The 25,014-nt window shown below is 39.0% G+C and overlaps 1 protein-coding gene across 4 annotated transcripts in view; it reads left to right on the top strand.

Annotated features, from left to right (window-relative positions):
- HDX (highly divergent homeobox) overlaps positions 1 to 25,014 on the top strand; it is a 52,198-nt gene that overhangs the window by 5,509 nt on the left and 21,675 nt on the right. For 2 of the 4 annotated variants that reach the window (XR_008578999.1, XM_054839663.1), the window contains exons 2-5: positions 2,605 to 2,751; positions 7,317 to 8,441; positions 13,834 to 13,887; positions 23,436 to 23,582. Coding sequence is in view for 3 of the 4 variants with exons in the window: in XM_054839663.1 (XP_054695638.1) it covers positions 2,605 to 2,751; positions 7,317 to 8,441; positions 13,834 to 13,887; positions 23,436 to 23,582 (1,473 nt within the window). In the remaining variant the exon portion in view is untranslated. The remainder of the gene's footprint in view (positions 1 to 2,604; positions 2,752 to 7,316; positions 8,442 to 13,833; positions 13,888 to 23,435; positions 23,583 to 25,014) is intronic. The other 2 variants (XM_054839664.1, XM_054839665.1) reach the window with 2 other exon arrangements.

Genomic DNA, 25,014 nt, shown 5'->3' with positions numbered 1-25,014 from the left:
TGACTTGGCTTCCATAACTCTGCGTTTGCAGGGTCCTGCAATCTATTTATTTCAATCAGTTTCTGATGGCCTCTGCACGCTTAACTCTGAGCTGTACTTGACTGGACTTCAAGGCAGAAGCTACTAAGGAGTGTTACCAGTATTTTGGTTGGCAGGTGTAGTTTACAAGTAATTAAAAGAAACTGCAAAATTAAGGTGTTTATTAAACCAGACCATGACCTTTCTTGAGTTTAGCTAGGCGAAGTCTGCCATGCCGTGCATATAGGTATCTCTGAAGATCAAAAGCTTTCATCAAAACACTCCACCCTGTCCTTATCTAAACTACAGATTTAAAATACTTTCGTTGTTGTATTTGACCACACCAGTGACTTTGGGTACAGAAATCCACATAATTAAACAATGTGTGGAGGACCTGACACACATCTTCGCTTGCAGGTCATCAGGTCTGATTCTAAAAATTTATCTTGCAGTTGGAGGACTCTTCTTCTCAGTTGATGAACTATTTGGAGAGTATGCTTCTTTTTGATGAGCCTATGTATAGAAATGCTGTAGCTATTGGATGACAGTCTTCATCTTCTGGATCTGGAAAGATAGAAGGTTCATAACTATTTCTGATGAGATCATTTGTGGGAACTGATCTCAACTAAATAAAACAGGCCTACTTGTACTGAAAGAGTAGTAGACGTAGAAGTGTAATCATGCAGGAGGAAAAAGAATCACAAAATTAACTCTTACGTATTCTTTAAAAGTAACATAAATCAGTTGGTGGCTTCATCATCATGCATATCCACAGGGGCGGTCTGAAAGTTCTTAGCTTTGTGAAGTAGATTTTTATGAACTTTATTGATTTGTTAATGGGCTAGTAATTGTCTCCTGTGTTGCTTGCTATAAATTTCTTCAAACAGCAGAGTATTCAGAGCAAGAGTCTCCTTTGTCCAGCTCCGACTGTGACTGAACACACGTTCTGTGGGAGGCGTAACTCGGGCAAAGCTGACTTGTAATGCAGCTGGTAGTATTGCATTTGATAAGAGAGTAAACAAGAAATGGGAACAGAGGTAAAATTGTAATTGAAAAATCATCTTCTGTTTTAAGTATTCTTGAGAAGAAATCAGTAATTTTTTACAAATTGGTAGTTAGAGATTTTTCTATGGTCTGTTGACATACAGAGGAAGTAAACTGAAGTCAAGCTCTGGCCTACAAGCATTTTACTCCAAATTCTAGATATTAATCTTTTTCTTTATAGAGGCTTGTTGAACTCTAACATCCATTACATAGTATAATCACCTTGATTAATAATGTGAAAGGAGTAGGGTGTCTGCTCATGCTTTTGAGCACTTAATAATTTTATTTGCTCTAAATTAGAAGCAGTTCTTGTGCAAAGGTTAAGCATATTGCTACTCTCCTCCTTTCTATCCAGAATTTCCAAGAACAAAACTAAAAGCTTGGCAATTACAAAGGGTTCCCCTATTCCCTTTATTTTCCTACAAGATGATGGTACAGTTTCTTATTCTTTAGTTTGTTCTGCATTATTTTGATATATGTACTGAAAGTATTAAAAATACCTTGTGGCTAGTGACTTTTTTGCTTTCCGAGACACAAAGTCGGATGCAGGTTGTTCCTGGCCAGCCCTTGTGGTGTCTCAGCTGGCAGCCTCCTGTTTGGGACAAAATAAAGACCCCAATCTGAAATCCTGTGACGACGAGGCTCTTCTTTTCTTACATAGAACCAGAGGATTGTATTCTTTGCCTGTATAGAGAGAGTGTAAAACTTCAGTTTGCCATTAGGGAGTCTGTTCTGTACTTGGTAATATTCAGCTGTTTGCCTTTTCCAAGCCAGCCTGATTTATAGCCTCAGGGTACAGTTTCACAGTAGCTCGAACCTTTCTAAAGGCAGGCTGTGATTTGGGTGGTCCCTTCCTGTTAATATTAGTGTGTTAGCATTGCGGTGGGCTGGACCAGAACTGCCTAAAGCCCTTCTCTTTCCCCCCCTGCCCCGAGTTGGTCTTCAGTTCTGGTCCTTGATCTCTGTGACTTTGCTGCTGGGAAGTGCTGGTGCTGGCACAGCAGAAGGAGTAGTGTAACCAGCCATAACCAAGTGTAGGATTTGCTGAAGTTGGAGACGGTGGAAACTTTACTCATGTCAAACTGTCGCCTTTATTTTATCTCAGATTTTGTCTTTTTTTTTTTTTTTTTTTTTTAGGGGAGGGGAAACAAACCCACCAATATTGTTGCAGCTGTTGGTGTTTATTCTGTTTTGCCTAATGCCTGTTTTTTGTTTTTTTTTTTAAAGGGAGAAACTTTTTCTTTGACACTAGAGGCTCTCAGACTTAGCAACACAATGTAATATTTATTTATTTATGAAAGGCTGTCAGTGTTGTTCCAAATATGTAGTTCACCTGTTCGACTTGAGTCCATCACAAAGGAGTCACTAATGCGGACTGTAACAGGTTTTTTTGGAAAGTAAGTAAAAGTGTTGGTAGAGGACTCTATAAAGAAAACACGTCAACACTTAGCATTATCACAAGCAGCATAAATGAGAGCCTGTGCTTTCTGCAAGTATTACAGTTTTTATTCCAACTTTCAGAGTATCTTCTTTTATTTTTAGATGAATCTGCGTTCTGTATTTACTGTAGAACAACAAAGGATATTACAGCGTTATTATGAAAATGGAATGACAAATCAAAGTAAAAATTGCTTTCAGCTCATATTACAGTGTGCACAAGAAACTAAACTGGACTTCAGTGTAGTCAGGGTAAGTACCGAGGCCTTCCAAATTTGTATGTTAAAGTTATACACATTCATTTCTTTACGTAAAATATCTGTAGAGACTGGAGTCTCTAACTTCATACATGTCTTAAATCAGACTTCAGTGCGCTTGTGTGACATGTTCATTTTTATCCAGTGAGCCTGTTTATAGTTTGTTTTTTTTGCTGAAATGTCTTCACATGATTGCTGTATTTAGCAGGGGCCTGGATTGCACAAGGAGTGATTTTTTTTTTTTTTTTAATTGTTTGGTTTGGGTTTTTTGGTTGTTGTTTGCCTTTTGTTGATGGTGTTTTGGTTTTGTTTTGGGTTTTTTATTTATTAAATTGCAAATTAGATTTCCCTATAGAAACCTTGTGCAATGTATTGCATCAAAGAAAGGTCATGCTCTTAGGAAACTATTCTTAAGTTAAACAAATTTCTATAGCCTAATGTATTTGAGGGAATAATTGTGAAAGTATTTCTTTTGACACACTCTGTCACACTTGTATTCCATGTCACAATCATAAATATTGTGGTCCCTCATGGTTATTTACAGTGAGTACATTCTTTTCTTATAAAAGAAGAATGTCACTAGTGCTAACAGGAGCTCTTCCAAAGTCTATGAATTCCATGGGAAGGGAAATAATAATCCCTTTGTGAAACACTAGACAACAAAATGGCTGTTGTCTCAGAGCAGAAATAGAAATCATGAAGCATTAGCTGAAAAAATAACAACGGTAGTGGAGCTACCAGGAGTTGCTGCAACACTGGACACTGAACAGGAAGTAAGACCAGTCTAGTTTGGGGTTTTTTTTAAAGCGATGTACCAATGGTAGACAATAAAAACCGCTCCTGCTCCCTAATTCTTACCTGGACTCCCCTCCCTCAAAATACTCAGGAAATACTAAAACTTTCTCAGCTCTAGGTGGTGGGAAGTTCTGAAAGTCAGCCAGAAATTCAGGCTCCCTGGAACAGACAAATGGTTGTAACAGGAATCTGGATGCTGATGATGCAGTCAGGGCCTGTTTTTCTATTTTTATTCTGATTGAAGGACCTCGAGGAGGCAGCCAGTCTCTCCTCTACTCGCAGTCCTCATTCACTCTGCATCTTCCTATTTCCCTTTCCCTCTCTGTTTCCCTTTCTGCAATAATGTATTGTGACCTTTTTCTTGTAGTTTTCTTCCCTTACTGTGGCCTCATTTGAAATACTTAAGCTTTCTTCCTACTAGTGAAGTGCAATGGAAACAGACCCAGCATGTGTCCTGCACTTGTCATATTTTTTTATGATCTTACCTTTCTTTTGCACCCCTCCTTTCTGCCTTTCCTAATCCCCCCTTTTTTCTTTTTCTTTCTTTCCCCCCTATAAAACTCTTGGACAGAGATTGCTACTTCTTTGCACAATATCTAGCAAAATGATACTTGGGTTGCAGTTGGCACTTGCAGATATGACTATAATAGGAACACGAATTCCCTAAGTGTAACTGTTATAATTCAAATGTCATAACTCTATGAATACATTCTTTCCCCAAATCAGGATTTCTATAGCCTTGTCCCATAGAACTACATCCAGTCTTTCCAATCTTGACCTGGGTTGGAAGAGAGTCCTGTTTATGATTTGATGGAAACCTCTACAGGTTTTATTACTGCAATACATAAACATATGTTGTCCCTTTCAAAATCAGGGAGTATGGCAGAGTTACTCCTGGGGAAAAAAAGCGTGACCCTCTTCAAATTTAATAGATGTATTCTAGCTACATCAGGCTTGAGCGGCCTGGTTTCGTTCATTAATATTAGCATACTTCTGCTGATTGCTTTTTGTCTTTGCATGAAATGTGAGCAGTGTGACTTGATAAAGCACAAAAGTTCTCCGAATCTGATTTTCAGAGTGTCACCGAGTGCTGGGACTAGCGATCAGGGAGGCGGTGTGGGGTTCTCCCCACAGTACAACAGCAGATGTCAGCACAGTTACAGCTTCATTTTTATTTTACACCTCTTGAAAGACTTCCTGAGGACACTTCATTTTCAGATTTAGGGTGGAACTTCTGGTCAAAACTAATGCCCCGGCACCACTGACGGTCCCTCTGTGGTGTGTGTCTGGGTTGTAGAACAGTCTGAAGTTCCAGCTCTGCCTGATTCAAACTGGGAATGTAAAATCTCTAAAATCCCAGGTAAATGTCTGATCTTCTGAATTTTTGATTTGTCATCTTTTCTGGGAGCTCCTTCTCATACTAATAAAAGTTAAGAATTTCAGTAGTGTTAGTGAAAGTGCTCCCCAAACTTACCAGTTGGGGAACTTAATTGAAACAAAGATTCGTGTCCCTTTTCTTAGGGTATTTTGTACTTAATGGCTGCTCTGTCACATTGCAAATTATTACCATAACCATCAAGCTAGTAACAATGTGGAGCTTCCCATTCAGTCTAAGAGGATAGTTTCACATCATTCTTCTCCGGGGTAATGTCTCAGTGCTAAAAATGGGAGGTTTTGTACTCTTTCCCTCTCCCAGCTGGGCAATTCTTTCTCTCCTGTCTGTCGTCTTCTGCTGATCATCTGTTGTATTCATTCAGTTTTAGAGTAACCCAGTTAAATTTGCTAACCTTAACCAAAACTTTTGTTCCTTTTATTTGCCAATTCAGTTTTATGCCTTTTGGGGGAGTTGTACTCCCTGATCATTCAGGTTTGTGCTTTTGTTTAAATGGTGGGAGCAAGATGCTGGGAACGTGATCAGGAGAATGGGACTCTTCTAGCAGTGGCACATCTGACTTGGGTTATCTCCTGAACCTGTACGTTAATCCCAAGTGAATAGTAGTGCTAGTAAGTTATTTGCATTTCTTTGAATGCATTTCTTTTTCAGGAAAACCATGAGAAAAACTTCAGATTTTAGTATTATACAGTTGGAAAAGTTGGGGTTGAAATCTCTTTGCCTGGCCCAAAGTTTGCAGTGTCTCTAACTGTAATTTCTATCTTGAAAGTTTACTGGCTGAGCAGAAATTAGAAAAAAATAAATTTGATCTTCTAAATTTGTTTTATGTAATAAAGTAACTTAAGACCTGTGGCTATAATTCGTGTATTGCTTTTGAGAAGAAAAAATTTACCGCTAGTAACAGACTCTATTGCATGCAATAAATCGTGCCTCAAAGTAGGCATTTTATAAAAGTTGACAACAAAAACGAGTAGAATGGAATGGAGACTTCAGCATACTTCTGTATGGCAGGGATGTATGTTTTCCTGAGAAACAGAGAAATATGTTTACTTCCTAAGCGGGTATCAGTATGTGAAGAAAACTTTCCTTCTTTCATATGATGGAAACACAAGATAGGCACTCAATGCAGTTTGCTTGTTGTGGGGTGAGCAAGTTTATTGATTAAATCAACTGGTGTGGGTTGCTGGATGTTGAGATCTTGCTTTGGTTTGGTTTTAGGTGTGCAGCAGATGATATGGTGGTGCAGAAAACTGTTTCACTGTATCTCTATATGCGTATCTGATCCTTTTCATGACCAGCATAAGCAGATGCAAAGCTTATTTTTCGTTCTTTGGCACTTGAATCCTGCTCACTTATGCCCTCACATTCAGTGCAGACATCCTGTGGTGAAACAATTGAGCCAGTCTTGTGTCTCTGACCATGAAAATTGCCAGGAATAGTTAGGTGGCGTTTACGCTTCCAGTGTTAGAGCTGATGCTTCCACCAGATTAACTCTCTTTTATCTTGAAATACTGAAGTTAATGTTTCCCCTTCAGTTCTTTTAGCTATATCTCCATGTGTTACTTGCTGGACAGACTTTCCTGTGTGTTTAAAACAGCAGTACGTTTTAACCTGTGCATGACTGCCACAGTACCTGCATTTTTCAAATATTTTTTCCTCTACTATCTTTTACACAAAACCATATACTGTCACCGCCACTTTTGTCCATAACAGCAAACTTCTGTTGGAATCTAATCCCAGCAGTCCTAATCTTTTCTGTCAGTGTCTTTCAAAAGCAGGTTTTGACATTAGATCTTGATTTGTGCAGCTGGCAGAGGAGGAATTAGTCCATAGGTCTAAATACTTCACAGAATTGTTTTGTAACAACAGAAAGAGTTGTTCTTTTTCTTCCTCATCTAAATTCACGAATTGGCAGTTGCTGTTCAAGGCAGTTTTGAAGGTCGTATCTCTCAGTTATTTGGTTACACAACTTTAGCTACATACCTCAGTGATCGTTCTGCATCCCAAGGTGCTAAATATTAAAAATTTAAATTGGGGGGAATTAGTTGCAGCACTGTCAGTGAAATAAATCTTAAGGGTAACTGTGGGACAGGAGGCATGATACAGGATTTTTGAGAAACTAGGGCTTTGGAACAGAGACTGGGGTTCTCGTGTGTATTAGTGTATGAATCCCAAGCACCAGAGACATGATTTCCATCCTGTATTGTTCAGACTCTGCATAATCAGTGAATGATGTACGTATTTGTGAACTTAGGTCTCAACTTGAACACTTAACATTTCATCAGATCTGCTTAAAAATGGAATTGCCTAATTTTTCTGCTTATTTAATGCTTTGTTTTGTGTTTGTTGTCGTTGTTGTTTGTTGTTTGCAGACGTGGGTTGGCAATAAACGAAGGAAGATGAGCAGCAAGAGTGCTGTAGAATCTGGAGGCACTCCCCCAGGGACTGTCCCTACTACTCCCTCAGTACCTCCAGAAGCAGCAGTTAGAAATGTGGTAAATATTGCTCGATCCCAAAGTCAGCAGTCTTCTTGGACCGCTTCTAATAACGATGTAATAGTTACTGGTATATACAGTCCTGCTAGCTCTTCCGGTAGGCAAGGATCCACCAAACAGACAAACGCTTCAATGGCAGAAATACATAAAACCTCTATTCCACGACTGCCAGGAAAAAGTGATACAGATTTTCAGCAGCAGCACATCCCTATAGGACGACAAGTACCACATTGTAAAAATGCTTCCCTATTAGTAGGGGAAAAGACTATTATTTTATCTAGGCAAACAAGCGTACTGAATTCTGCGAACTCCATATATAGTCACACTAAAAAAAGCTATGGTGGTTCATCGGTCCAGACCGCAGAGTTGGTGTTACCTCAGAAACCCATGATATGCCACAGACCCTGCAAAGCTGAACCTGTGGGATGTCAAAGGTTACAAAAACCGGAACATGCAGCTCTCGCATCGCATGTGCCCCCTGGACAAAGGGCTAATACCAGGGACCCTTCTTGTAGCACGCAAAACCTGGAAATCCGTGAAGTGTTTTCTCTGGCGGTTACAGATCAACCTAAAAGAATTGTGGGAGGAAGCGCGACGCAGAAGCATTGCTCGGTGGAAGGCAGCTGTCTATCCATTGCGATGGAAACTGGAGACGTGGATGATGAATATGCTAGGGAAGAAGAACTAGCATCCATGGGAGCACAAATACAAAGCTATTCAAGATACTGTGAAAGCAGCAGTTCTGTTCGAGTAGAGAACCAAAGTGCAGCCTTGTCTGGGCCAGGAAGAAACGTGAGCTGTAGTTCACAGATGGTGAATGCCAGGGACGTGCCTGACAATATTCTGTATCATAACAGAGACTACCACTTGCCTGCACGGACCTCATTACATACAACATCCAGTACATTATATAACAGTGCTAATCCATCAAGAAGTACCTTTTCTCCTCATTTTGCATCTTCAAGTCAACTGAGGCTGTCACAAAACCAAAATAATTACCAGGTAATCTGTCAATTTATCTCCGTCTTCAAACCTTGAAGACAAGTTGTAGATAAGTACTGTTTTCTTTGAAAATTGGTAGCTGGTAAGTGATAGGTTCACCTTTCTGCAGGCTGTGCTCCATTTGCATCTCTCAGAGGAGAGAATTCCTTCTCACACAAAAGTACAGGTAGGGCTATGTATGGTAGCACTCTTATCTGTATAGCTGAGCCCATGGCTGCAGTGGGCAGCTATATATTGAAGGTCAGCACAGGCTTCGTAGGTGCAATAAAGACTTTGGTTACAAGAGGCTCATACCTACGACTGATGCATGCTGAGGTCTGTGTTGTCCTGACGTAGCTTGCCAGCGCGTGTCACAGCGATACCCTTGGTTGTTGTTGCTCTGTAGACATACTTTGCTTGTGGCACAGGGCAAAACATGGGATCGTGCCGTCATTTGTGTGCTGTGCAGTTGCTTGCCCTTATTAATGTCAGCTTGGATTAGCTCTTCCATCAGCACTGCTTCTACGCCCTGCACAGCTGCCAATCTCTTGGACCCATTTTCTGTTAGGGATTAGGATCTCCTGCAAGCTAGTTAAGATGATGGGAGACATTAGGTGAGCAAATATTGTTCCTCTCCTGCAGTGTCTAACTCAAATATCGGTTTTACATTCAATCCCTTTATTTCCTCATCCTGTAATAGTGTCCATTCACTGATACTGAGAGAGGAAAATTAAATGCAGATAACTGAAGAACTAAAAGATGTTCAGAAAAAGCTACAACACTGATGCACTTACATTTTTTATTTTTTGTTATAAGTAGAGAAGAGATAATTGTGCAGGAAACATCCAGATTGACTTTTTCCATGGATTTTTATGCAATCTGGCGTGACATAGCCTAGTGACACAGGGATAAAAATCTTAAGACTGACAGGATGTGATACTACATGTTACTTGTGTGCCTTTGCCTGTCATTACCTTTTTAATTTATCCTGAAAGTGAACCATGTAAACAACATACCGTCTTTTCTGTGCGTTGCTCACAAGTATAGGGAACAATACTTTGTGAACTTTGTGAAGCTTTTTTTTTTCTTCCTTTTTTTCTGAATTGTTCCTATCTCATGTGAGGATTTGAAAGAAAGCTTTTGGGTCCAAGGAAGTACCACTTTTCACCAGAATTACTGCTTTTCTTGGTAAACCTGAGGTTTGAGGAGCATGTTATACTCTGGAGTAGGTTCTATGTAGTAGACAGGACATCTGCAATTCTTATTCGTGGCTTTTTCTAAGCTGAGCACTTTAGATGAACTGTTCTTTCCCTTCCTCCCTTCTCTCAGGTAGTCCGTCAGTATTTGCTATTACTGTTCTTACTTAAGTTATGAAATTCATTAAACACTGTTTACTTTTGACATCCCAGTTCCATAGGAGAAGAAAAGCCATAAATGTGCACATCTGTTCGATAAAATGCTGGTAAAGCTGCAAAAGTGCGTATGATAGAGTTAAGGAAATTTTTCTTAAGTTTCATGAAGTGAAATATATTATTGATACCTCCAGCTGTGTGCTCTTGGTACTTTATTTCACTCCTGAAAAAGCATCAATGAGATGTATTTCTTACTACTTGTTTGATTTTATTTTTTTTTAAAAGAAATTTGAAAAAACTTTGATTTGGAATTTTTTTGGAGTAGACACAGAGTCTTTTTAAACAGCTGGAGTGGTTCATGGTAGGTGACATTTTATCTCTCCACGTGGTATGGATCAGAACAAGATCTCTGTAACTATGTTTTGGTTTCTTTTTTTCCCCGATTATAATAACATACCTATATTTTTACTAAGTGAGGGATTCATCTATACCCCATTTGACTTCCATGCCTGTCTCTCAGAAAGCCTGTTCTGTGGATTTGGTAATGCACCTTGGATTGAGGGAGTTCCTGTTTCCCGTGGTATCCCTTGCCCTTCCACAGTTTTAAACCTTGGAAAAATTGAGCAGCTTGCTGTTAATTCACTTACTGCTGTAAGCATTCATACTCTGAACCGCTGAGATGACACTCTTCAGTATTAAAAAAATTACAAGGGAAGGCAGAAGTTGTGGGCTCAGGGCATACAGTATCAGGTTCTGTGGAAGCTGCAGAGGAATAGTATCCTACAGCCTGGCCAGATCCCATGGTACCATGAAGAAATGATGGTGCAGATTTCTCCAGATGACTGCATCCCTTGCTGAGAGTTTTTAGCATGTTCCAGAACAATGCAAAAGTAAGTTCCGTATCTTAAGAGTTGTTAGTGTGTGACAGTGACGCTTCCAACACCCATTTATCACGTTGACAGGAAAATTTCACCTACTGCCTTCAAAGTCATGTGTAACAAATAGTATACCCTGCTAGGCTGATTGATAACATATTTGGTCGAAACCACCAGTTGTGCACTACTTTAACCTCCTCCTCCAAGTCCTCCCCTTAAAATTAAGTCCAATATGACTGCTATTTCATGTAGACACCCCCCTTAATAGCTTAATAATTTTTATATATTAAAACTCCAGAGACGTAGATTTTGTAACAGGTGCTGTCTGAATTATTTTAGACTTGTGCAGGATGTGCCAGGATTGTGCAGGCTTCTTTTGTATGTAGTCAGTTCCTGTTGATTTTATTGCCTGTGTTTAGCTAATTTATCCATCAGCATAGGAATGGAAATCCTTAAACTGAGGGAAATAGTCCTAAATTTAAAAATAGATTAAACCTGAGCTACGTGATTATTGGAGTAGTTAAACATCCAAGCAGATGCTTCTTCAAAGTCAGGGCTGTGTGATTTGTGTTTTGATGAAGTAATTACTGTCATACATTGGTGTGGTATCTAATTAGCAATTAGTTATAGCTTCCTTATTGGTTCAATTAATCAAATTCATGTTAGTGTAACTTAAGAGTAAATTTAATAAAGTGATCAATTTTAATGCCTGAGCTGTTTGAGTAAACAAATTGTTCAACCTACTTACTTTTCTTAGTTTGGCTTTAAGCATTTTGAACTAGAGAGGCTGTTCTTGCTGGTCCTCAGGGCTGAATCATGGTTTAGACTTGGTTTCCTCCCCCTGACCCTAAGGGACAAAAATGCTGTTGAAAGTATGTGTATTTTTAATTACTTTGCTATACACACTGAAGCACAGTTATTTAATTTAGCCCTGTCTTCTTCAAGGGAAAATCCTAAGCCTTGCAGTCAGTACATCAGAAGAGGATATAGATACAATATATATTTACTTATTTTTAAGATTCACTTTAAGGATGCTGCTTTATATGAATGAGCTGCAAGTTCTCTTATTTAAGGAAATAGGACTCCATTTTTATTATTTTTTTTTAATGTGTCAAAGTGATTTGTTTACTTCCCTAGTGACTTTTGAAGAGAAGAGGAGGACTTTTTTGCTAACTTTGGGCAGCACAGCTTTTTGCTAAGGCAAGCAACATGGTCTTCTCTGAAGTAACTTTAGCAAGCTAAAAACACTAAAAAAAGTGTTTCCTGACACTCCAGAAATGGAGTCGGGTTTGTCACAGGGGTTCCCTATGCTTTGTTTCTGGGATGAAATAATTCCAGCTGGATGAGCAGGGAGAACCTGTAGGGAGGACAGCAGCTGTGAGCAGGCTGCAGAAACACTGTGTGTGGGCTCAGGTAATGCTGGGACACCCAGCAACTGGGACTGGGTTGTTCCAGTGCACTGAATATGGGACGGTAAATCTACAGGTGCATTGGGAAAAGATTACGTAGGGACCTCATATAGTGTACCCGCTTAATTAAGGTCCAGCATTGGCAATACACAAGTGCTGCAGTACCTTTGAACTTGCTTTAGCATCTGCCAGAGTTGCCGTTTCTGAGACACAATATCTTTTCTGAGATGAGCATTTCAGGTTGTCATTTTTTCAGCTCACAGTAGCTGTCCCAGTTGGAGTATGACTGGAGTTACACCTGTGGATGCAGGATAACTATCGATCTCACTCAAAAAATAACCTCCTGAAAAAAACTAACCCAACCCTTGTGCCTTTTTTATAGAGCCAGTTAAAAATACTCCCATGCGTGTTGTCTTTCAAGAAGTTATATTGAGATAAACTTGATTGTATTTGGCATCACACCTGTCACAACTTGTGTGCGTTTGTCTTCGAAGTAACGGTTAATGCTCTGCCAGACTGATTGCTTTATTCACAGAGAAAAGCACTTTTTTCTGTAGCCCCACTTTAAATTTGTGAAGAGAACCCATCTGGGTGGATACTGAGGATGCATTTACAGTGGATTCTGTGGTGTGATGCTGTTGTGTGGCATATAGAGTTGTAATAGATGTAACTTGTTTATACAGAATTTCTAAAATGTGTGTGTGCAACTAAGAAATCTGTATTTTAGACACAAAAGCTGATGTAGACTTGCCCTTAGGAGGGGATGGTGTTCATTTCTAGCCCCCCTCTACCTGTCTTGTGCTGTAATGAGAGTGTGTCTGACTTTAGGTGACCTCCAAGCGCTTCCAGCTAAAAGCTAGAAGAGTAGAAGTATCTTATGTGCTTGTACACGAAACGAACTGTACCAGGTATTCTATATTTGATTATGCTCATGCTGCAAGATTCATTAGTAGAGCACTTCCCAAATACAAAAACTATTAGCGTAGTTTGATACAGTCAGCAAAAGTGTGTAGATTTGTCTTCCTCACGTATATAGTGCGTGTAATGACTTGAGATTGATTAATCTCTCAAGAGCTATGTTTAGTCTCTCAAGCATTGCTTGTCTGCAGCAGAAGATGAACATGGAATCCTAAGTAAGGCCAAAATATTCCAGGCTATGACACATTTCACATGGCCAGGGAAAACAGTCCAAGATTATTATTTAATAAAGTCTGACCTCTGGGACTGATGGAGAAACAATGGGAATCGAGGTAGCTGACGTTTGCCTTCATACCCCTTCCCCCTCCTTCTCCACATAATGTCCCTAGTTTTCCTAATTTGCAAATCCTTAATATTTGACATTGAAGAACTCAGTTATTTACAGGATAGTAATTTTTTTCTGAAATTTTAGCTGATGGAATAGAAAAACATGTGACAGCAGTTCTGCCAGACATTTAGTCTTGTCTAACTCCAGTCTCCTTAATCTTACCAGTTTTGTGACAGTCTGAAGATGAAAACTGGTGTTCTGAATTACAAGTTTTGACATAGCAAAAGCACCCAAGCACTCGAGTTAGCACCGTGTTACTTTACTCTTGCCCAAAGAAACAGTGTTGTGTTTTTAGTCTTGCAACGGTAAGGCTAAATTGGACTTTGTTTTGCTTTTAAATCTTAACCTGTGTTAAAGACATTCTTACCAGGATTGAATGCACAGTATTGAAGTCTTGTGAAAGCTGCTCGGTATTAGCTATCATAGCAAGCTAAGCTGTTTTCTGTTCTGTTTCCCCCTTCCTCTCTACAGATTTCAGGAAACCTTACTGTGCCTTGGATTACAGGTTGTTCCAGAAAAAGAGCAGTAAGTATATTTCCATTTAACTATGAAAAGTTTATCTAAATGCGCTTTTGAAAATGTCAGTTCTGTTTATATAGTGTGATAGTTTTGGTCGTTTTGGGTTTTTTTTTTTCCCCTTTATGCTTTGACTAATACAAACATTATCTACAGATGCAATGCTTCAGTTACCATAAAGTTGATGTATATCTTTAAAAGCAAGTCAAGGTCATAATCCCGAGTCGAGCATATAAATTCTGCTGTTAACTGAAATATAAGATCTGAATTGATAAGGACTAAAAGTTTAGAGCTCAGAATACTTTTTTTTATAATGAAAGCGAAATGGTTGTTAATCGAGAGACAACTGAATGCTTAAGAGGGTAACTCCCTCTTCAGCTGCTCTGCGCATGCACAGAATTAGTCCATGCTATCTGTAGTAACTTTCTCAAATCTAATTTTCTCCACATATATGTCATTTTACATTAGGCGGAATCGGCCAGGTTGGTGTCCTCAATTCACAAATGACTCCAAAGCATAGAAGGTGTGAAAAGCTCTTGTCAGGAGAATACCCAACTCGTTTGTTTGATTACTGTTCAGCATTTCAGTTCAAGAGCAGTCTGCTGGCTTCTGTTTGAAGAGCCTGTCAATTCTGCTTGCTTAGCATGAAAATACTTCCCAAACCTGCAGACTGGATGTACGACTAAACTTTCATGAGGCTGTTACATATTGGACCAGCTATATCAGAAGCAATAATTAGGGAGATGACTATCACGATAACCAAACTTATCCCATCGAACCTCCCAAACCATTCAGCTGTCAGTGTCATGTGCGCTGCTTTGGCAATGATGTCAGGGTAATGGAAGACCTTCTCCTTGCCTTCTCCTCCCTGCTGTACTCAGTATTTTTTTTTATTATTATTATTATTTTTGGTTCTTCTGCTTAGTCTTCAAAAGGAGTGAGTTTGGTAGCATTTCCTGTATAAGTAGGAATCTAAGGACCATCACATTAATCATGTTTTCTCTCACACTTTTGGTAGGTCTCAACTGTAGTCTCAACTTCTAATTTCTGCAGACTTTGGTAGTATCACTTATTTCTGTTTATATAGAGAGCACTTTATAAGAGCATCCCCCAGAGGAACCAGTACTTTTAGACAAATCTTGTTGTTGTTGCTCATTCCATTTATTTTATTCCCCCCCCCCCAATCCTAGTTTTCTTGAGTAGGCTTTTTTACATGTAGCCCTTTTCTGGAAAGCACCTTCCCTCTATCACTTAATGACCTTTTAAAACATGAAGCAGCTGGCGAGCGTCCTAGAGAAGTGTTTCACTGTTTGAGCTGATTTCACAGCACATCGCCGTTGAAAGGGGGAGGTTTTTCCCTCTCTCCCTACTGGTTCCACTTCTTCTGTAGCACTGGTCTAGTATCTAATTGCAAGGTAATCCAGGTCAAGTGTCTGACCTGTCCAATACGTACTCTTGCGTTAAGTTTGTCTTTAGTGAGTTGAATCTTCCAGCCCTGGATAGGTTGTTGAGTCATGGTCATGCTAGATATCGGACCCAAGCTGTAGAAGAAATTTCTGCGATAACTTTAAAACCTTCAAGGATGTAGAAATGACTGTTTACTAAGGATGATTATTAGGGATTTCTTTTTCCCTAGACCTTTACTCCTGTGTCTTTTTTTAATCAATAAAATGCATAAACCCCATTGGTTAATACAGTCCAGTTTGACATCTGTTTCCAGATTTGTGGATGCACTTTCTCCAATGTGAATGCATAATTAGCCATCTTAAGGAGACAAATTTAGGAGTTGGCATTTTAAAGCTGCTGTATACACACAGGTGTAAGACAACAAAAAGAGAGAAAAAGCTCCTACTTGCTAGGAAACTTCAGTTTCAAATGTGAAATTCTTTTGAAGAAAGAGCGCGAGGGAACAGAAATAGAATGGATAGAGTTGTAGAACTGCGATTATGGCAATTACTGCCATTCAAACAGTAAAAAGGCTAATCTGTATTTTGTTTAAAATGGAGAAGTTAGTCTTTTAGATGCTCTGAATTTTTAATCTTTTGCCTTGATGTTTTGTTTTCCTTGCCCTGTCCTTCAACTGCATCAAGAGAAATTAAAACTGTGCAGTTCTGCAGAAACTCTTTCTAGTCTGCTCAGCTATGCTGTAAGATGACGTAATCCTGACTGGTAATGAATATTAGTCTAGAAATGTCACCCTCTCAGTTATTCATGAGAATGTTGGTGGAAATTACAGAGTTCTGTATTCTGTCATGGTGCTTGTGCAATACATTGGCCAAATACATTGATTTTTGGTTTTTCACAGGGTGGTGGAAGGATGACAAGTATTCAAAAATAGCAATGAAGGTACTGGTTAAGAGAATTAAAAGGGGGAAAAATATCTTCACTTTTGTCCTTGTATGTAAGTCTGAAGTGTATTAACTGTGCTTAAGTCATGTGTCATCTGATACCTTAGCAGAATGGATGGCGTTTATAGTACATGTAACTTTGTATGCTAAATATGAAAAACGTTTGTCACTTAGGTGTTGACTCTAGGTAAACTCTGCCTGGCTTAGTTGTGAAGTTTTATTTTTTGAGGAAAGCACGTTTTAGTTCCCTTTTTTCTTTTCTTTTGTTTTTTAATTTGTAATTAGAAATAATTTTAGTGGTTTTAATATCAAGTCTGAAACACAAAGTCATTAAGAAAACAGATTAAGGTCTTGGAACTATTTTTGCCCATCACCCTTCTGGAGCAGACATAATAAATCACATGGTACGTAGCATGTGTATTTTGGATGGGATTTTAAATGAAACTTGTCTTTCATGTTAACATCTGGGCCAGCTCATGCGAGGCTTCAAGGGAACGCTGCCCGTGGTGGAGAAGCTCACAGGGGAGCTGGTCTTGTATTTTCCCCCACCTGGAACAGCATTGCATTGTAGCGAGAGCTTTGATACCTTCTTGAATAATGTATTTTATACTGGACTTGAGTAGTGTTCTGCACTTTGCTGAAACCTCTGACTGTGGGCAGGTTGGATGAATGTGCCCAGAGCTTCAGCTTGGGGTCTCTGGCCTCTCAGCTTGGTGTGCATATTTTGGGGGAAGGTATCTGAGATAAATGTAGGGTTCCTGTGCTGTTTTGTTTTTGTGTTTTATTTTAAATTGCTCCTTCAACACTGCCTATTTCAATACAATTCTGAAGATGGTGGCATTAAAGTGTTCTTCTCAGAAGTGGCTTTTAAAGTAAGATGAGCACTTGAAGGGATTAAAACTACCTAAAGTCAAAGTGCACCTCAGTTACACCTTTGGTTTTAAAATTATACCAATATTGTGAAGTTCTCTTCACCTGTTCACATTCCGTTCCTCTCCTAGAAGGGCAGAGGGAAGAAAACTGTGTATTTTAGTCGAGTTGGTTAGAGCACATTTGAGTAAGGTAGAGTCTTCAGCGAGAGACTGACAAGCCAACCTGAAGACCTCCACAGGACTGAACTGTGAATGCTGTCCTTCTCCATACCTTTTCTTCCACATCATTTGGATAACTGCTTAATGTTTTTCCTCCTGTGAAATATTTCACTATGTATCTTAAGGTATTTAACTTTGCTAATGTTTACATTACATGATAGTAACACACATAGCGTGTCATGACCTTCTTGATGTGAACAGCAGCTCTTTGCTACTCCCAACCGCAAACCTTCAGTAAATGCAGAGGGGAGGCAAGTCTTATCTTAGTTTCAGACAAAATGCATCTTTTTATTATATGGCGTGCTGCACCTAAGTTCCACAAATCACTTAGGCTTATTGTATGCTGTGATCCTGCAGGCTGGAAGGAAGGTCATATCTGGCCAGGAATTGGAAATTCTAGTCAAATATGAGGAAGACATTAATAGATTAAGAATCATGATAATTACTGTCTAAAAATCAGTTTGCTTTGAGGCTGAACATTCACTATTTAAAAAACTAGTGCAAAATCTCAAGAAGGGCGAGTTGTCAGTTTGTGTGGATTAGAGGTCGGTTTTGGAAATCAGAGAGTGAGATGGCTGGAGTTTAGAGTGTAGTTTTTTTGGCTAGATTGTTCTGTTGCACTGATCTCTCTCTCTTTTTTTTTTTCTTTTTCCTCTCTTTTTTCTTCTTCTTAGCTCTGTTTAGCTTAGAAACACATATTAACAGAATACATGTAATTTTGGCTGAGTAGTGAAGCAGTTACAGCTCTTTTCAAGCTGTGGTACTATGAAATATTTATCAATCCTGCTTCCATCAGAGCAAACTTCAAGCTTACCCAACCAGTGGGAAAAGATGCAAAAAGTCTCTCTTCCAGAAATCTAGCAGTTTTGCACTAATAGTATGTTAGCAGTAATAGTTCAAGGGTGCCTTCAGATGCCATTTGGCTTGCAGTCCATTTCCAAACACCTTTTTGCCTGAAGGCTGTCCAGCTTGCTGCTGTATCTTCTGCTCTCTGAATGAAGCTGGCAGTAGCAACTCACTCCTAGCAGTTTGCTTTGCTAGGGGCCTTCAGGTAGGTTTCTTTGTCCTAAGAAGACGGAAAGTATCTTGTGACGGGCACTTACCTGCTCATGTGATGAGAAGAGATCTCTCTGGTAGTTACGCCCACCAGCCGCCTGTCATGTTTTTCCCTGGAGAGAATCATATATGGCCTTGAGAGCTTTTAGGGCTTTGCTGGATGGAAATGCATGCAGTGTATCTGCCTGCAGAAAGTACAGTTCTTTCAAAGATGCTTCTGATTGTCCTGTTCCATCACAGGCAACATACACTGTGTACGAGCATCAGTGTCTAGCCAAAGCAGCAGGATTGGTTCTATAGCGGGAGACTGAGCATCGCTGAAACAGGGGACAGCTTTGTGACAGTTGTGAAACCTGAACTTAAAACCTCAAACTGAAGGAACATGTAATCTGGCCTAGCTTTAATGAGGTTAAATATACTGGTAGTGTTAAGGGAAAATACAGACCTTCAGAATTTGTGTGTAGGAAAGGAAATCAAGAAATAGTAAGAATAATATTAAATGGTGCAGATGGCAAAGGGGGAACATATGTAGAATGTTTGATTCAGAAATAACTATTATTATGTACAAATAAGATCTTGAGAGATTAATTGATAATCCTCTGAAAAAAATCAGACATTCAGTAATGTCAAAGTTCAGACAGCTGAATGCTGGCATCATTAGGAATGGGGAACAAAACAAAATAACACCATGCTCATATAGAAGCATCTAGAATTTGTTCATACCTTGAATGCTGCATGCACTTCTGATCTTCCCATTCCTCCCAAAATATAACAGAGAAGCAGTAACAGTGGTCAAAGGCACGGAACAGCCATATAGTAAACAACCAAATGGGCTGTATCTCTTTGGACTTGAAAAGAGACGACTGGGAGGGAGTGGAGGATCATGATGGAGATCTTAAAAAATACAGAAGGTGTGGAGAAGTAGATACAGACTCATTTGTTCCAATATACAAGTAGGTATCAAATGAAGCTAGCCTTAGATAGGCTCACAAGGAGATTGGACATGTTTATTTAGAGTAACTTAAAGTGAGAAGCGTGTCCAATTTCTAAGATACTGGGGTTGCTAGAGAGTATTGGAGGGAAGCGTCACTGATTGTCCTATTCTACTTTTTACTAAACTTTAACTGAACCTTGAAAATGTGCAAAAGAAGTATTGCTGTGTGAGATGTCTTGCTGTTTCTCTATGATAGAGTATCTGAGTGGTAGTGACTAAAATTTGTTGCAAGAGGTTCGTTTGCTAGAAATAACCATTACCTTAGAACATTTCATCACAGAGCATCAGAACTGAACTGTTGATTTAATATGATTTCAGGGCAATTTAACTAAACATAGCTTTTTGTTAACAACATATGGTGCTCAGCTGCAGCATAAATGCAATAGTTATTACATTTATATTAAAACTCTAGTTCTTTCATTTTTTAACATGTCTTTTCTTAATAATCTGAAGATTAAGTATAGCTTTTGTGCATGTGGCCTGAAACATTTTCAACTGATGCATAAAAACTGATCTAAAAAAGCAGGCTCTAATAAAAGGCAGGATAAGGACACTCCACTGCAGTGCAATTATTCATACCAATTATAGACACTAGATTTGCACCACAAATATTGCATGCACAGTGGGTATTACGAGGGGCTCGGCAAAGTGCCAGGAATGTCTATAATAAACTGGGTCATCTCTTACAAGAATGTTGTTATTACACTTGAGAGGTCAGGGGATAAGCGGGGTTTAACCCTGCGCTCAGCAGAACTGCTGATTCAATTTGCTCACAAGGATTGCTTTTCATTGTGAGCTAATAGTCTGTTTTCTGCATTTCAACCTATGGACAACAGAACTGGTAAATGTAAAGAATTCAGCAAACAGTTAATACTGCTGAGGATGAAGCCGAGCCTCAAATCTGCAAGCAGGGGATCTGAAGAGAGGAAATGAGAGTTGTATTCATAGTAGTTGTTATAATGAAGTAAAAATATGAACTGAATTACAGGCTTGTCTTCAGCTATGGAAAGTACTGGGCTAAATATGATGCTTTTCAGTATTATCTTTTGATATTTTTTTTCCTATGCTCACTGATGCATAACCATCAATGTTATGATATTTGAAGGACTGGGAGGTTTTTCTCTTGTTTCCTTGGTTTCTCTGATGATACTAAGCATGAGGAAGTTATTAACTAAATTGATGGAAATGTAGTTGTATGTTCAGTGTAGGAATTCTACCCCTTATTTTCTCACAAAAATCATTGACTTTTGTAAAAGCATTATGTAATTTTTGAGCAGCTTATGATGCAAGAGTCAAACTTCCATATAATCTTTATCAAGGGGATGATCCAGTAATAGAATGTAGTTTGTGATTTCCCTGAGAAATTAATGAAGAGGCGTATGGCGCAGTCAGTTACACAGAGGTGGTTAGTCTGGATCTAAACTTTGTACGAGCTGAAGGGTTGAGGCTGATCCCGTTATGATGGTGCAGGAAGTGAGGACAGAGTAAGTAGACGATCTTCCTTTGCCCTCCCAGAGGTAGCGTGCAGGAGCTCACACTTACAGCACACAAGAGTGCAGGCAGACAGCTCCAGCAGTTCACTTAGTGTGCAGTGACCTGCTACCCTCTTAGTAACTTGTTTGTGAATCAGAAGCTTGATTCCTACTTGCTTGGCTGTGCTCAGTAGGCTACTCAGTGCTGATCTTGGTGAAAAAAATGGCAAAAATGAGATACGGACTCTAAAGTAGAAAATTTCAAGTGGAATGGGAAGTACTAATTGGAGAATACACTGAGTTTGCTAGGGTGGATTGAGCCAAGCGTCACAGTAAGGCTGCTCCCCTGAACCCTGAGGGCGACCTGACTTTTCATACTATCTTCTATTTACATGCACTTGGTTTTCCCCTCAGTTTTGTTCCTGTTTTGTGGACTCTTTCATGTGGTGTCTGTTGCAAGTTTTTTGTTTTTCCTTCCACATGAGTTGACTGAAAAAACTTGTTCCTTCTCTGACCTGCAATCGGTATCAGCATGATTCACGTGCTGCTGCACGAGCTCTTCAGGAATGAGTGAGAGGATAGAGTAGTGTGGCAGTAACTGCAACAGCAACAATAAAAGCAAAAATACATATTGTCATCTGAAACACTAGGGATTACGTTTGACAAGGAGGTGTGTGTCTTTTGTCTGATGTGGGATCCAATTGCATGTCGCAAATAAAAAACTTAGTGAGTATTCTTGCCCTGTATTCTTTTAGTAGAAGCAGCATTTTCTTAGATAACTGGAAAATCATGCGGCAAGCAGAAATCTGAACTTAGTCCAGTATCAGCTGTACTTTTTTGGGTTTTGTTCTAATTTGGCTGTTGCAACAAATGAGGTGAGAGAAGACAATGCTAGCCAGGGTTAGTCCCTTACATTTGCAGTACTGTTGGGCAGATTGCCTTTTGCTTCTCTCATTTCACCCCTCCACTGGGGACGGGGAATTTCCACAGCGTGTTCCAGGGGGTTTCTTTAAGCTGTACGTATTAAATACGGAGAAATTTTCTATTTTCCTGATAAGTGCAGATTGCAGTAAGCTATGTGAGTGGTGAATTGTTCCAGCAGTGTTGCCAGCATGAACTTTCCAGAACCGACAGCAAGTGTTACTTATTTAAATAAGTATGCTCTAGAAGGTGAAGTTGGCCTGAGCTACCTGTGCATTCAGGAAAGCAGGATAAGCCGGAGTGACTTGTTTCTCTGTGTAGTTTGAATGTTGCTATCACGTTCCTTTCGGCCTTCCCTTTCCTCAGCACTTGGCTGACTCTCCCCAGCTGCAGAACAAGAAACAGCTTCTCTAGCGCAGTGCTTAAATGTATGAAACAATAGCCAAGGAAAAAATATGAGTGCCTGGCAGCAGTTAATAATGGACCGTATTTGAATATAACTGGTACTTTTTTTTTTTACTGGACCACCCTGGATTATTTTAAGGAGACAAGGTTTTGATACCCCCTATTTTATATTCATATATTAAGGAGACTCAAGTGCTTCTAACATTTTGAGAAATAGTAATTTTCAGAAGAACAGAATAGCAAGGATTACCATATTCTGAAGATAAGCAAAACTTAAAATTGGTAACTGTACAAGATTGTCAAATGATTCTAGTTCTGCAAAATTTCTTTTTACTACATTTTAAAATTATTTCATTCTAACTTTTAACAGTTTTTAAACGAGCAAACCCATATTTCAGATATTGAAATCATGATTGTCTTACAAAATTGAAATAATGACAACTTTGGCACATGTGGCTACAGCTTATTATTGCAGACTTTATTGTTGCATTTCTGTACTCCTAATAGCAGGAGAGATGACAAACATGGGTTAGTGTAAAGAAACTGTACATTTTAGTTAAAATTCTGGGCTAAAAACTTTTGATAAAACTTGTAAATTCTCCTGGTGAATGATACTGTGTGCCCACAGCAGTTCAAGAAGTGGTAGGATGTCTAGGATTTGTTTCTCAGTGTTACTCTGTATATTAGTAATCCACTATCACATATTTTGATAAATATACACAAAGATTTAGGGAACTCGCAAGTAAACAGTGGAACCAATTTAAACTCTGAAGCTTACCAAATAAACATTAAAGTATTCCCTTTAGGAACTCAGAATCCTTTGAATTATGCATGTATTGTAGTTTGCAGTAAGATAAAAGAACTTTAGGTGGGGGAGGGTGAGAATCTTGAAAAGCCTTAAGGAATAATTTGCATAAATTGGGTGGAGAGAGTAAACAGCACAAGGGGAAAAAGTTATTTTCAGTAAGGCCTTATAGAATGAGATAAAACAAATTAAAAAAAATCAGGTGGAGTCGAAAAAAAGATGAAGTGCTTTAAACTTGCATTAGCACTGCCATTGCCTTTAAAGCAAATCCCAGGGAACTCTATACTGCCCTGGATAAAAAAACAAACTTAAAAAAAAAAATTAGTTCTTAAGGGAGAGTTAAAAGAGAAGAAAAGCCATGGAGACAGAATAACATGTGTGTCTTACTGTATGCAAGACTGGAAATTAAGTGAACAGCATAAGCAGAATTCTTTAAATCTAACAGTGGTTTTTTTTATCTTCCAGTTACAGGATCGCACACAATTTAGTGACCGAGACTTAGCTACCCTAAAGAAATACTGGGACAATGGCATGACCAGCCTGGGCTCAGTCTGCAGAGAGAAAATTGAAGCTGTGGCTGCAGAATTAAATGTTGACTGTGAAATAGTGCGGGTAAGAAATCTAGAGTCTTCCCCTATCTTGTCTCAGAAGCAAAAATAGGACAGATGAAAGCCTTTAAAAATTTTATGAGGAAGCTTGAAATAGATTTCACATATTACATAATGAATGACCATGCTGGGAAGTGCTGTCCTGCTCTTTCTGCAGTCTAAATATAGAAAAAAGCCCTCAGGTAAGAGTCTTATTGATCAGCAGCAGAAGTACCACTATGAGCTGTTTTACATTCTCTTTAGACTTGAGTAAGACTTTTAAGTAAAAGTGTTACATTTTTTAGGGATATCCTAGAAGACTGAAAAGTGCTATTTATATTGTTGTTAAGATACAAAAAAGTCTTTCTAAAGATACAGGGAAAATATTTCTCATTAATGCTTATAGGAAAAAATCATTGTAAAGATATGAAAGAAAATGCTCAAAACTAGGAAAAAATATTTTTCAAGACTGTCTTGAAGCCAGGTTGAGATGAGATAGAGGGCAAGGTGTACTGCCGAGAATTCTGGGTCACTTCAATTTGACAGTCCATATAAGTGTTGTTGAGGAAGGATTGCTTTAGAAAGTACAAGTTTGGTGTAGATAACTCGATTCCTGAGAACCATTCCACATCATCTCTTCCAGAGGTTGGGAAGTTTGGTGCAGCATCAGTTGTGGCCACTGTATTCCCAGTTACCAGACATACATCATCACTCTCAAACTGCAGGTGTCTCATTCGCTCACAGTGTTTCCATTCTTCAGAAAATAGTCTGTTTGTCTCTGCAGGCAGTACAAAAACATGATTAGAATCTTTCTTTCCCTCCATAACAGGCATGACAATTCTGACTAGTCCTTTCAGCCTTTGTCCTCGTTTTCCACCTCTTTCTTTCAATTCTGACATTGCTACAAAAGTGGAAGTGGGAGCCCTTATTTGCAACTCTTCTTTTGTGGAGATCTTTCTTGGGTTGGTAGATCAAAATGGGACCAAAGTTACTTTCAGTATTGAACACTAACTAATCTGGTTATTTACTTGCTTGTTTTCCTGAGCACGTGTGAATTATGAAAAAATGAAATTGTAGTTTTGGAGGCTGAAAAGAATTACTCTTTTCTCTGTAGAGAACAAAGCTTCTCCGTATTTTCCACACTCTTAACTTTGTTTTCTGAAAGGTGAAGCTGTTTACTCTGACAGTATCTCAACGTGGACTCCTGGATATGAAATACCTTATTCACAGGACAGTAAGCTTGACACTCATGCTTCGCCTCCCTTACTTTGCTCCCTTAAGAACATCCTTATTGGCACACACAGGATGAAGTTCTGTACGTGTCTTTCAGTAGCATCTGCTTGAAATGTTTTTATCTTCAGGGCAGATGTAGTAGGCTCTAATCAACTCCAGAAGACTCACCAGCATAGCGTATAGTAGAACATACACACACGAATGAACAAAAAGATTTATTTTCT

This window comes from Grus americana, chromosome 12 (assembly GCF_028858705.1).
Source record: "Grus americana isolate bGruAme1 chromosome 12, bGruAme1.mat, whole genome shotgun sequence".
In the NCBI taxonomy this organism is placed as follows: Eukaryota; Metazoa; Chordata; class Aves; order Gruiformes; family Gruidae; genus Grus; species Grus americana.
Note: the sequence above shows the minus strand (reverse complement) of the source record. Positions and strands in the feature narration are given on the sequence as shown.